The following is a 14572-nucleotide window of genomic DNA, read 5'->3' as shown; positions in this document are numbered from 1 at the left end:
TGGACAAACATCCACTGACTCAGACAGGCCCCCACCCTCGCACACACACCTGCCTCTCTGCTCACTTGGAAATATAATTTATTTTCATGCACCTTCCTCCCATGTAAGTCAGATGTATAATAGAATGCCAAAGGGTTAAAAACGATCTCTCTAGCCTTGTACAGACCACACTGACTGTCAATAGGTCTTCAGGGTCTAAGTGTTAGGAGTCCAACAACACCTTGAGGGCCATAATTTCTCCATCCTTGTTCTAAAGCTCCAGTTCAATGTCCTGGCAAAGGACCTAGTCTCCACAAGCAAGTTCTGAAATAAATGCTTTGGCTGTACTACTTCCATTTATTCCAGTGAGGATAGCTGAGTAAATTCCCTGGTGGGTACTGCTCTGGTTTCACCATGAGATGAGCCTTTATAGGCAACTGTATACTGTATATCATTTTGACCAGATAAGTGGGTTGAGGTATCCTGGTGAACATACCAAGTTGTCAATCAGACAATAGACAATGGGAATACAAATATTATTACTGACGATGATAGTATTACAAAACCACACCCTTAAAGCTGGAGCTGTAAACATGATACACACACGCATCAATATTCGTTTGAATATCTAGCTTGAATCTAAAATATAAAAAGGATGACGCTTCTATAAGATTAATTTCTCTTGGTGCAAACTTTGCAGTTGCACAGAACTCTTCAGCAGGTGGATTTCGCAGCCTGGGTAAAGAACAGAGGCCAGGCGGCCACGGGCCAGGACGCCAAGAGAACCAGGCAACATTTCTCTCAGCAGAGCCCAAATGCAAGGTGGGGGAAAGAGGTTTGTCCTGGGTTTTAGATGCGCGCAGCTGCCCTGAAATTCCAGCGTGCTGGGTGAGCGGAGAAGGAGCGGATCGCGGTGTTGACGCGCCTGCCGGCTTGCTTCTAGCCCAGGCGAGGCGCCGTTTGCAACAGTTCCGCGGGGGCCACGCCCCGGGGAAGAAGGCAGAGCCAAGTGCTGCCCGGCGGCAGAGATCGCGCACCGCCAGGCAACCCGGAGCGCCCGAGGTATGGAAGAGCCTTGAGAGAGGCTCCCCGCAACGCGCCCAGAGAATGGGACGGGACGGGGCAGGTGAGTGACTGGACACCTTCAGGGCTGGGCGCACCGCCCTGGGCAAGGCGGGTGGGGTTCGCCTAGGGTTCCCCTTACCCCTCCCGCCCGAGAGCGCCCTCTTGCGTTTCTTGCTCCCTTACGAGTGTCCGTCAAGCGCAGCCGAGATATTGGATCAATGAATCAGTGGGTCAATGAGACTTTGGGGCGAGGCGGGGGGGGGGTCAGGGGAACCCTCGTCTAATCCCCACTACACCCTAAGTGTTTGGGGTGGCGATCGCGCGCAGCTGCCCTGCTCGCCTGTGTATCACCGCGGGGGGGGGGCGAGCTGCGTTGTTCGCAAGAGCGCTGGCTGATCTGTCAAGGGGGAAGCAATCTGGGACGGCGAGGAGGATCTCCCTGGCATTTCTCGGCTCGGCCCGAGGTGGTTTGCCATGAAGCAGAGGGAAGATGCCCTCTGTTTCCTGACCTTCTATCCCGGGAGACCAGGCTCTCCTCTGGTCAAGTTATTTTGAGTGAGAAGAACGCGGAGTTTCGGCCGGCGAGTCTTAAAGAAACAGGGGCCTCATTGTTCCAAGTCTGATCCAGGCGGGGGGGGGGGGGGAGGCGGCCACTGAGGAGGAAAATCCGCTTTCTTGCCTCCCTGGTTTGCCCCGCAGTCAAAGGGCCCCGAGTATCTGTTTCTCCTCTTTTTAGCCAAACATGAAGGGGAGGGGGGAGAGTCTTCACCCTTTTCAAAAACGCAAACAGGTGGGGTGGGGGGATAGGACTGCCCTTCAGAGTATTTTGTGTGCTGCAGGAGGTAACAAAAGAAGGTAAAAAGATACCTCTTGCTGGACCGTATTCTCGTGGGTGAAAGTGCGTGAGCATCAGGGCAGCATTCAGCTCTTCTGGGGGAGAAATGAAACGTTTCTCTCATCGCCACTGCCTGGCGGCGCGAAGCAAATCCAAGGGAAGGTATCGCTTTCCATCTTTTCGGCCGGGTTTCCCACAGTTCCTCAATTGCCCTTCTCTCCGAGTCACTTGCACCCCCAAGGCTTTAGGGGGCAGCAGACCCTGGGAGAGGAATGGGTGGTTCTGCAAAGGCTTGATAGCTTGTTTGCTGTATTTTTGTAACCAAGCAAATAGTAAACTTCACAGAAGGTCACCAAGGGTGCACTGCGCAGAGCCATGCCTGTGCTGGTATAATTGTTACACACCAGGCAATTCCTCCGAGGTAGCTGCTTTCTCTCAGGTTTACATACTTCCCCTGGCACAGAATTGGTTACTGGGGGAACGTCCAGCGTACAGTGGCTGGCTGCACCATGCGTTTGTGTGTCAGCACCCCCAAGTTCTACTCCTCCTTTGAAGAAGAGCTGGGAAAGGAATAGCCAGAGCTTGTCCCGGAGCCAGTCCTAACATTAGGCAAAGTGAAACAACTGCCTCAGGTGGCAAATGCTCAGGGGCGGCAAGCAGGTATTGGAGGGTGGAGCTGTGTGTGCTACAGGTCCCTGCCCTTGTGTGCTGGCGGATGCTGTCCTGTCACAAATGTTGAAGTAAGATTCAAGAACCTGTCCCTTCAGCTTCTGTACATGGAATTGTGGTGTGCAGGGGGCAGGGGCGCCATCTGAGGGGTTGGGCAGAGGCCGAGGGTCCCCCACATTTTCAAGTAGGGGCTGAGCCACCTCAAAATTCCATGGCAGCCATGCACACGTCGTGCATGCAGGTTGTGCGATGTCCTCGTGTCACTTGTGCAAGTCGCACAGCATGGACGCAACACATCATTTGTCTATCCTGGCCCAATGTAGCGTGTGAGACTGTGGAGGGGGCTGCCTATGAGAAGGGAGAAAGTGAAAAGAGCAGTGTCGCTCACAGGGTTACAGTGTGGGGTATAGGCATCCTACTGCAAGATATCACAATGCAGACTTGGGTGTAAGGTGTGGAGCAGGGTAGGGCAAGCAGGGTAGCTTGCCTGACGGGTTAGGCAGAAAAGAACATTAGAGCCATTGCTAGGATGCCTGAGCAGCAAGTATGTGGTGATGGTAAATTCTGAATCACTGTTCAGAGGCCAATGAGATGCTACATCCCACTCCTTGCAGACAGACAACTGTGGTCTAGTGTGCATGGGGAGTATTAAAATAGGCAGTCTTTCACCTGCCACTGTGAAACGGTGCAATGCCTGTGAGCATTCTGGTCATTTGTTTCTGCCCGCAAGAGAGCTATTTTACCCTGGTAACAAGGCTGTAAACAGAGGTCTTGCGACGGGAAGTGGCCACCTTAGGGCAGCATTTCACAATGCGGGAAATGGTGAGAGTGTGCCTGTGAGTCAGCTGCATACCTGGATTTTGTGCTTTCAGAATAACATGGAAACGGAAAACTCATGATCTCCCCTAGCAGGGAGAGAGTCGTTCATTCTGCCTTACCTATCAGGGATATATGCTTCAGCTTTCCATGTGCATGTTATGCTAGAAATGGAGGCGGGGGAGAGATGTGCACTCACTACCTGAGAGAGCTACCTGGACCAGGTATGGGAAATGGGGTAAGAAGACTAAAACTCATAGCTGACCCAATAATTTTGCTGCCTGGGGCAAAGGACAATATTCCCTCCTCCTCAATTGCACACACAAATGCGAACTAGACTAGCAGCTGAATCCTACTTCAATGCTTTTGATGGGGCAGCATCTCTCACTTCACCCAAGGGCAGCAGGCTAGCTTAGTGGGTAGGGAGAGTGTTGTCATGCTCACATATTGCCTGTGGGCTTCCTGTGGGCATCAACATGTTGACCATGTTGAGAACAGAATGATGGACTAGATGGGGCTTTGGTTTGATCCAGCAGGGCTTTTCTTGTGCGCTAATGGGGTGCAGCCCAGGTTGCATGACACACACACAGCTCTCTCCTCCAGCACCTTGCTGCCACTCTACTTGACACCTGTATGCTACCTGCAGAAAGTAATGCTGTGTTGCAGCAACTGCACCAATACATATCACATGATTGGAGTAATGCATGTGTGATGCCTGTGGGAGTTCATGGCCTGGGCTGTGTGGTGCCTCTTTGCCTGCTCACAGTTGTGCTGTCTGTGACACATTGGGAGAAGGAGCCCAGTGCGACACAGCAATCATTCCCACTACTGGGATCTTACTTCTGCCAGCTCAGGAAGGGTGGTTGCTGCTGCCACCATCCAGTATCCACTGCTTGAGGCAACCGCCTCAATCGGCATAATGTTAGGGCCGGCTCAGAGACTGTAAACAAAGGGATCACAGACTGCCTTGTGAATGCTATGGATCTAATCTAAAATCCTGTGCCTAACAGCAGCCTGAGTCAGATGCTTCAAAGGAAATGGTACAACAAAAGCACATTTGTGAAGCAAGCCATCCGTTGTCAGGCATATGATTTTAGCAGCTAGAAAATTTGGGGTCTGTGTCCCTCCCAGAAAAGTGTACCTTAACAGATATTGTTTTGGCTTGACTACCATGAATTTGTCTCAATTTTTAGGGGAAACTCATTAGTACTGTACTAATTTACATCCTGTGATCCCATGACGAATACAAATCTACAGTTTAATCATGACTCTTCTGGAAAAACAAAAAACAATTTTGCTCCTGGCCAAAATAGTGCAGGTTTCTGTTCACACCAACAGAGGTATGGCTGCTGCTCTTTGCCGCTTTTACATTTCCCAGGGAATCAGGCACTAATTTTAATAAGCTGCTTTATGAGTTTGGAATTGTCACTGGACCTTTAAGGACAATAGCCTGGAGAGGAAAAGCTGACATCACTGCTCAGGAAGAGTCCAGGGAGGGACCCTATTCCGGCTCAAGGTATTTTAATTGTTCCAGCACTGCCGAGATAAAATCAATGTCTCCTGAACAGGTTCCAAAGCACCACAGCTTCCGTTTACACACAATGGCAAAAGCATAACATTATAATAACACAAGTAGCGGCTGGCTTGGCTAAAAGATGGGAGGTTGTCAAGAGATACAAATAAGAAGCAATTTAGCTTTTAGAAATCTAGGTCTGAGGTCTTAAAAGCTCAGGATTAAGCTGTCCCAGTGTAGATCAGAACAATGTAAAATACAACTTTAAAAACACCTTTAAACAAATTGCAATCGCAACTAGGGTGGGTCCTGAATTTATTTATATCTCTCAAGTATCAAAGGCAAGGGTTAAGAGGTGTGTATCTTCAGCATAGGATGAAAGCTGTACAATGAAAGTGTCAGACACACCTCTGTGATGACTGAACTCCACAATGTAGGGGCAGCCACAGAGAACTCTCTCTCATGGGTCAACCCCACGCCTGAGCTTCTGAGGGTGGAGGACCTTAACACCCAAGAGGGTGTTAATATCTTTCAGATATTCGGGACTGAAGTCATTTATTTATATAAGTAAAATGACACGCAGTTACAGCAGATAAATGTTGTAAATACATTACACACACACACACACACACACACACACACACACACACACACACATATATATATATATATATATATATATATATATATATATATATATATATATATATATGAGCACCAGTTTGAGGTTGTGCCTATCTGCCCCTGGAATCTACTAGAAAGAGTTTCTACATGGTACATTCTAGTCCAGGGATTTCCAAACTGTGTGCCAAGACATGCCTTAAAAAAGTTAAGCCAGTGTTTTGGATCCATCCACCACTCTCTGCCTGTTGAAACACAGAGGCCCCAAGCAGCATTGATCCTCCCTCTTTCTGCCCATACATGGGCAGTGGCATCTTTCCAAGGGAATGAGTCTCCCTGACAGGCATGAGAGAATTCCAGAAACATCACCATTGCCCAGGAAGTCTGGCCTCATCCCGAACCCTCGAGTAAAGGGGAAGAGTGGACAGTGTTGGGAGCAATATTGATCATTAGGTTACCCTCCAGCTGCAAGGATGCCTGCGCATCATTCTAGGAGCAGACCAACAAAATATATACGTCTCTCTCTCTCTCTCTCTCTGTCTCTCTCTCTCTCTGTCTCTCACATTCATATTTTATTGAAAAAAAAATCAAATATAAAGCAGTAAAGTGATACAAAAAGAAGAAGAAAAGGGGAAAGGAACAAAACACAGAACTGTGTAAAGGGAAAAAAACATTAAATGAATATATACAAAAAACACCCTAACCCATACATTCTTTTATAAATTTGATATTATCCTAATAGAAATATTAATAGTCTACTACATTTTGTATAAATTTGTTCCAAATACAGTATTGTCATATTTATCCAAGCAGAGTCTATGTCTGTAAGCAGTTCGTTTGTAGGTTGCAAGTGTTATCATATTATCAATCCAATCTTTACTCTTCCAGTTCATCAATATCAGCCTCTTGGCTACCACTAGAGCATATCTCTCTTGAGTGCAAGGGTAAATTGTGCCTCTAATCCATTAAAAAAACCCAAATACCCTATTCCAGGTTACAAAAGCTTCAGAAACACAGTTCCAATCCTTGTTTCCTTTTTTCCATACTGTCAGAAGGTCACTACATAGCTGACAGAGAGGAAGTAGCGCACACTTGTTATTGTTTAGTCGTTTAGTCATGTCCGACTCTTCATGACTCCATGGACTAGAGCACGCCAGGCACTCCTGTCTTCCACTGCCTCCCGCAGTTTAGTCAAACTCATGTTGGTGGCTTCGAGAACACTGTCCAACCATCTCGCCCTCTGTCGTCCCCTTCTCCTTGTGCCCTCCATCTTTCCCAACATCAGGGTCTTTTCCAGGGAGTCTTCTCTTCTCATGAGGTAGCCAAAGTATTGGAGCCTCAGCTTCAGGATCTGTCCTTCCAGTGAGCACTCAGGGCTGATTTTCTTAAGAATAGATAGGTTTGATCTTCTTGCAGTCCATGGGACTCTCAAGAGTCTCCTCCAGCACCTTATTTCAAAAGCATCAATTCTTCGGCAATCAGCCTTCTTTATGGTCCAGCTCTCACTTCCATACATCACTACTGGGAAAACCATAGCTCCTTCTTCATGGCGAAGGGGCTTGAATAACTCAGAGAAGCTATGAGTGAGCTATGCCGTGCAGGGCCACCCAAGATGGACAGGTCATAGTGGAGAGTTTTGACTAAACGTGATCCACCTGGAGCAGGAACTGGCAAGCCACTCCAGTATCCCTGCCAAGAAAACTCCATGGACAAAGACAACAAACACACACTAGCCATTTGTTTTGGACTCTGGACTTCTGGGAATGCCCATTTTAGATTATTATGACTTTGCTCACTTCAAAATGTAACAAGACAGCCCTTCTGTGTTTGGGGGAACCTCTTGCTCCTTCTGGGAAAGGGGGGTAAAGGAGAATCCAGGGCTTGTCTGCAGAGTGGAAGGAATAGAGGACCTTTTTCTGCCTCCCCACTTCCAGCCACTCTCTGAAGACTGCAGAAGGGACCTTTCTTAAGAATATTAGTGGGGAGGGAAGCATGGCTTTGTTTTTTGAAGTATTGAGATGAGGACTAGACCATGTCAAAAATAAACATAAGATTTTAGCTGCAGTTCATTCATTTTCAGTTTCTAACACTGGTTTGGGAGCTGTTTTTTCCAATGGGTTTATCCCACAGTGGGGCAGTACCATTTGAACCCCAGGACCACATGGATGGGACCAGGTGTGTGGGTCCTCCCCCCATCACAGAATCAAAACCCTTCCAGGAGGATAGGTAACCATTCCAAGGAAAGGCCTTCATGCTTAGCCCTGCCCAGGTTGTGGTGAGTAATATCTGTACTATGGGCTCACTCACTCCTTGAAAAATGCCTCCTGTGGTGCTGACATAATGTCTAAAGGCCACCTTAGCAAGAGTGTGGTTACTTCTCTGAGCTGTGTTAACAGCAAAGATGGAGCTAATCACTGTTTGCAAGGGATTTGGAGGCAATTCTTTGTTTGCATTTGGTCTGGTTGCTTCAGAAACCCTATCAGCGTATGAGAGTGCCTACGTAACCAACACAGGGATGGCTGAGGGAGACACCTCAATACGAGTGGCAGGGAGTGGTTGGCTCTGCACTGAAGATCGATAGGGCAAACTTAGAAGAAGAAGAAGAAGAAGAAGAAGAAGAAGAAGAAGAAGAAGAAGAAGAAGAGGAGGAGGAGGAGGAGTTTGGATTTGATACCCCACTTTATCACTATCCGCAGGAGTCTCAAAGCGGCTAACATTCTCCTTTCCCTTCCTCCCCCACAAGAAACACTCTGTGAGGTGAGTGGGGCTGAGAGACTTCAGAGAAGTGTGACTAGTGCAAGGTCACCCAGCAGCCGCATGTGGAGGAGCGGAGACATGAACCCGGTTCCCCAGATTACGAGTCGACCGCTCTTAACCACTACACCACACTGGCTCTCCTTCTTCCTGACTTCCTTACAGGAGAGGAGAATGTGTGGCACTCCAGATATTGTTGGACTACAGCTGCCACCATCCCTGACCATTGGCCATGCTGGCTGGGGCTGAAGGGAGTTGGAGCCCGACAACATTTAGGGTGGTAGTCAATGCTAGTCTTAGGTACAGTAGACGCCCAGCCTAGCACTTGTGTGTTCAACCTTTGCGTTTCATGTCTTTTTGCAGCTACTGGAAAGGGACTAGGTTTAGGAGATTATAAATGCCTTCCTAGCACAGGGAATGGTTCCAGCTGCCAGGAAGGAAGAATATGTAAGACCACTCCTGAAGAATGCCTCCTTCGATTCACAGGATTATAATACGAATCAGCTGCAAATGTTTCTTCCTTGGGCTAGGTGTTCGAGTCAGTGATTGATGGCCAATGCAAGCGCTAAATTATGTGTCTGGATAGGTTTGCTGGAACAGACGAGTTTTTAGCAAGCATCTAAAACAGTATAGTGAAGGGGTGCCTGCCTAGTGTCAATAGTTCCAGAGGGCAGGTGTTGCAATGCTAAATGAGTGACTTCCTGCAAATCGGAATTATATATTGAAAGAGAAGCCCAAACAAACCCTAATCTGTTGTGAAAATTGTAACAACGTATGCTGCTTAATCTGTCAGATCAACCTCCCCCAACCTGTTGTCCACCAGCTGTTTGGACTGTGTACACACCATACATTTGAAGCACCCCCAAAGAATTATGGGAACTGTAGTTTACCCCCTCACAGTGCTATAATTCCCAGCATCTACAGTTCCTAGGATTATACAAGTGGGAAGATGTGCTTTTGTTCGATATTGTTGAAAATATTATTATTGTAATTTTGTAATAAGGAAAATGCTTATACATTGTATATGGCTTTGAGGATTTTGTAAACTACTTTGAGGTTTTATTACAATCAAGTGAGATGATAGATAGATAGATAGATAGATAGATAGATAGATAGATAGATAGATATTAAAAAATGAATAGAAGAAAGGGGAAAAACACTTAAAGCAAAAATGAAATAAAAGAAAGAAATCTAAGTATCATATAAGCTCACAGAAAGAAAGGTTTACACTCTCAAGTCTTACATCACATATTATTAGCAGCATTGTTAATGTCTAGAAATCTGGGGGGGGGGAGTATCAAAAATCTATCCCAAAATATCTTTCCATGATGAAGCGTGAGTCAGTGGTGGGCTCCAGCAATGTTCCTTTTGAGCCACATAAGTTATAAAGCTGTAAGTTACGAAGCTTAAATGTCCTCCTGTCCGCTTCAACCAACAGGCTATATATATCCAGGCCCAGATTTGGACATCCTGCTGCCTGAATCTGGTCAGTAGTAGCTGTCCTTTCTCATACCAGCAACTTAGCACTTGGAGGAGAGTCATGCTGCTCACTGTGACTCCACAGTGCCCCCAGTGACAAGTGTGGTGTGATTAAAGTCACCAGGCTATTTTGGGGGGTGGGGTTGGACAACGTACAGGTGCAGTGGTATAGCAGTGTCTTCCTCAGAACCCTTGGTTGCTGATAAGAGGAGGAGAGCACTCAACCCTTTGGCCTCTGGGTCTCGATCCTTACCGACATTCAAGAAAGAATATTGTTCTGTGATGCCACACCTGTATGGTAATAAGCTCCAGTGACCAGCAGGGGCACAAACTAATGATGACATCAGCCCACACAGCTACCAGAAGCCTCCAGGTGTGTGTTACCATTGATATGATAGGAAGTAATGGAGTTGTTGCTTCATAAGTTATAATTGCAAGAATTGAATAGTCAGATATGTACCACTCTAAGCTCCTTTCGCAATGAAGCTGATACTCATTATAGGTTTCACTGGACAGGGGTTAAATTTCCAAAGAGGGCATATGAACCCAAATCTAGCCCCGTTAAAACTTTTAAGAATTTAATTGGATGTTTACTGTGTTTAAAGGGACCCAGGTGGCGCTGTGGTTAAACCACTGACCCTAGGGCTTGCTGATCAGAAGGTCGGCGGTTCGAATCCCTGTGATGGGGTGAACTCCCGTTGCTTGGTCCCAGCTCCTGCCAACCTAGCAGTTCGAAAGCACATCAAAATGCAAGTAGATAAATAGGAACCGCTACAGCGGGAAGGTAAACGGCGTTTCCATGTGCTGCTCTGGTTCACCAGAAGCGGCTTTGTCATGCTGGCCACATGACCTGGAAGCTATACGCCGGCTCCCTCGGCCAATAATGCGAGATGAGCGCGCAACCCCAGAGTCGGTCACAACTGGACCTAATGGTCAGGGGTCCCTTTACCTTTTACTGTGTTTAAGCATACATTGGCACTAGGGGGTGCTAATGCATTAAATAAAATGGTATTCCTGGTTCTTTAAAATCTAATTCACATTGTAATATGAATTTTAGCTCAGGCACATTAATTGTGTGTGTATATATATATATATATATATATATATATATATATATATATATATACACACACACACACATACCTACCTATGCATTATTTGTGAATTTGGTGAACAACTACTGGAACCCAATTTAGAGGCAATGGCACTTCACAGATTATTGTCTGTTACGTCTGTGAGTGAACCAGGAACAACAGTGTTGCCGTCTAGTTCCCGCCTGTAACCTGTGAGAAATCACTGATGCTTGTCATCTTTTTGCTATAGGTCAGAAGAGGTGGACACTCATACTCTTTGGCGTTGTCCTCTTAGCAAGAGAACTCGTGTTAGGAGCTCTGGAAGAGACGTGCAACTGCAGCGCAGAAGTTGATTTCCAGGAACTGCAGACCAAATTGGCTCCTGAGATGTGTTGCTTGAATCTCACCAGGACTAAAATCAACTCCTTGGACTGGAGCATCTTCACCGGAATTGCGGGTTTGAGGGAGCTCTACCTATCAAACTGTGGCATATCAGACATTATCAATGCAGAGAATGGCTCTTTTACATTGGAGATTCTACACTTAGACCATAACCAGCTAAGTTGGCTCCCAGATGCTTTTCTAAGCTTTGCACCCAGCTTGCGTGTCATTCATTTGGAGAGCAACCAACTCCAGAAGCTGCCCGAGTCATTCCTGAAAGCATCTGACCAAATCCAGGAGATCTACCTTGCCTTCAATAACTTGTCTTCCCTCCCTTCGGGGATTTTCAAACCCTCCCTCCTCACGCTAGATCTCTCCAACAACAGCTGGCACTGTACTTGCAGCTTGCTTGAAGATCTGGAAAAATGCCTACCTGCACCATTTAACGTTGAGGTGACTTGTAGCACCCCAGAGCGTTACCATGGCATGAATCTCAGAGACATCCCTAAGCAGGAGGTGTGCCGCAACCATAGCCTAACGGCTCTCTTTGTTTGCCTGCCTGTGGTGGCTATTCTGGTTTTGGTCACCTGGTGCTTTTGCAAGCAGCAGAAGAAAACCACCTACCATCCTCACGCTGGGAAGGAATGCCGGCTGGCTACAGTGGAAAGAAACGGTGCCAAAGAGCCGGGGGCCCATCACTGCTACATTGCATGTGAGCTGCCCATGGCATCGGCTGCAGAGAGCGAGAAGAACATCTTGTTGAGGAACCAGGTCTTGCTTAAGCCTTCAGCTGCACTACTAGGGAGCAACAGGGACCTCTATGAAGAGGTGGAGATCAAACTGGGGGCTTCTGATGATTCCTTGGTGAAGGCCAATGGGGAAAGCCTTGAGCAAGAGAAGTCGGGATCCAAAAAACTGACTGTTGCAGAGGAGGGTTACACAGGTGGGGAGTCTGAAGCCGAGACAGTGAGTGTGACAGACGTTCTGAAGGATTCTGCAGACCGTGAAAAGCTCTATATGAACCAGTCGGTAGATTATTACAACCTGGTTCCCGGCATTGAGCTGGAGGACTCGGACCACATGGAATATGAGAATGTTGACCTTTGCTGAGGCTGCTTGTTGACCCATAGTATGATAAGAACACAAAATAGGCTAATTCTTATCCAGTTTATGAAAGGGACAGCAGGACCACCAGCTCCCAACATTATGCAAATTTCACAAATAATGAGAGTTCTCTTGTAAATGATTTTGTGTTCCGGGATTTGTTCTTTCTTCTGTGCCTTTGGAATGACATAGGTGTTGTTATTAATATGCCTAAAATGACATTTTCATCGGGGTCTGCTCCAGTTTGGGGGTGTCTGATGGAGGAACAGTATGAGCTGCAGCTTCTAGCCCTTTGATAAAATTATTTTTTAAAAAATTGCATTGCGGTTTCCAGTAGAGGTGAAGATTTCTCATGATCTAGCCTCCTTCCAGGAAATAAGATGTGGAACACAAGACTTGGGGGCAGTGGGGAGCCCATATGAGCAGGGATAAAGGTTGCAAACTGGGACAGGATAACAACTGTGCCCATTATTTTTTAATCTGCTATTTTACTTAGAGAATTTTTTGGCATTTTTAGATTTTGGGGGGTATTACATATCCCTGCCTGGCTTTGCCGGAAGCTCCCATCTAAATCCCCAAACCCTCTTCATTGACCTTCTTTTCTGCTGTGTGAGCTGGTCTCTGCACTTCAGTTTCTTTCCCTGTCAAACACCAATCATAGATGGGCTCTGCATTCCAGGAATCTCCTCCAGTTATTTAATGGCTCAGATTTCCTCTGCAAGGAGGAGAGTGACATCTAGTGGAGAGCTCTGCACATAGCCACCTTTCTTTCTGCTGTCCTTCTAAACATTGAAAAACCTTTCCAGCATATTTTCACTACATCCAATTAACATTTCTCTGATCTAAGCTGAGTGCAGTCATTTCCTTCTGTTTATTCTGATGGAACTTGCTATGCAAGTAGCCTGATCCGGGGTGACAGGTAGGTGGATGAGTGGTCCTGCCTCATGTTTTAAAGATGGTGTTTTGGCCCCTTCTGATTTTATGATTCAGCAGCTGAGCATCACAGAAATTTATGTGGCACAGAAGTTAATGAAACTAGAGTAGCTGGTTAGTAGAAATCAACATATGAAATTCTTGTTTCATATTTTCCCATTAGGACTGCCATTGGCAGGAGAAGCCATAACTGGCAGAATTCCCCTTCTCAGCACCGGCCCTTCCATTTGCCAGACAGAGGCAAGTACCTCAGGTAGCAGATGCTGGGGGTGCAGACCATTAGCAAGAAGTTGGTAGATGGAGTTGTGTGTGCCAAGCTTCCTAAGCTAGGCTTCTGCTCTCCTAAGAACGTAAGAAGAGACTGCTGGATCAGGCCAATGGCCCATCTAATCCAGCATCCTGTTTTCACGTTGGCCAACTAGAAGCCTATGGAAAGCCTGCAACCTGGACATGAGCACAACAACCCTCTGCCCACCTTAGCCTCCGAGCAACTGGTATTCAGAAGCATTACGCCCTCCAACTACTAAAGGCAACACATAACCATCATGGCTACTAGCCATCAATAGCCTTGTCCTCCATATATTTGTCTAATCCTTTCTTGAGTTAGTGACCATCACTGCCGCCTCTGGTAGCTAATTCCATAGCTTAACTGTGCACTGCATGAAGAAGCACTTTTATCTGCCCTCAAACATTCAACCTCATTGGATGTCCACGAGTTCTAATGTTACGACAGAGAAAGAACAGTTTTCTATCCGCTTTCTTCACATTATGTATAATTTCATAAACTTCTGCCATGTCACCTCTTACTCATCTAAAACGTCTCAAATGCTGCAGCCTTTCCTCGTAGGGGTGTTGCTCCATCAGCTGCTGTAGAGGATACTGAGATGCCACCAATGTTAAGATAAAATTCAGTTGCCAGCAATCTAATTGTGTATGTGGAATTGAGAGAGAGAATGTACTGTAACTCAAGGCATAAAATGTCTTCAGCAGGTTTTGTCAGGGTCTAGGCCAGGGTCTCCAGCTGTTGTTGGACTACAGCTCCCATCATCCCTAGCTAACCGGGACCAGTGGTCAGGGATGATGGGAATTGTAGTCAAAAAACAGCTGGAGACCCAAGTTTGAGAAACCCTGGTCTAGGGTGAGGATGAGACACCTCAGGCCTACAGGGTGTCTAATGCATCTCCCTCCCTCCCTCCCTCTGGCCCCCTGGGGCTCTCCCCATGCCTTACATAACTCCTGCTCCACAACGACCTCAAGTGCTTTTCCCTGGTTATACTGTGTCCTTGAACTGTGATATTGTAAAGCTCTTTCTACCATGTTGCAATGCTTCCTGGTTTTCTCAAGAGCAAG

The 14572-nt window shown here is 46.7% G+C and overlaps 1 protein-coding gene across 2 annotated transcripts; it reads left to right on the top strand.

The window, feature by feature from the left end:
- The first annotated feature begins 606 nt into the window (after positions 1-606).
- Positions 607-14498, top strand: LOC118089039 (leucine-rich repeat-containing protein 19-like). 2 transcript variants are annotated; one of them, XM_035123392.2, is made up of 2 exons: positions 607-1105; positions 11055-14498. In XM_035123392.2, the coding sequence occupies exons 1-2, from the start codon at positions 1087-1089 to the stop codon at positions 12293-12295; spliced, it is 1260 nt and encodes a 419-aa protein (XP_034979283.1). In that variant the 5' UTR covers positions 607-1086; the 3' UTR covers positions 12296-14498. The 2 variants fall into 2 exon arrangements, 1 of the variants encoding a protein (XP_034979283.1); XR_009557905.1 differs by having other exon boundaries at positions 862-10104; positions 11055-11192.
- The last annotated feature ends 74 nt before the right edge of the window (positions 14499-14572 follow it).

The sequence above is a fragment of the Zootoca vivipara genome, chromosome 7 (assembly GCF_963506605.1).
Source record: "Zootoca vivipara chromosome 7, rZooViv1.1, whole genome shotgun sequence".
Lineage (NCBI taxonomy): Eukaryota > Metazoa > Chordata > Lepidosauria > Squamata > Lacertidae > Zootoca > Zootoca vivipara.
The sequence above is the reverse complement of the archived record's forward strand: the minus strand, read 5'-3'. Positions and strand labels throughout refer to the sequence as shown.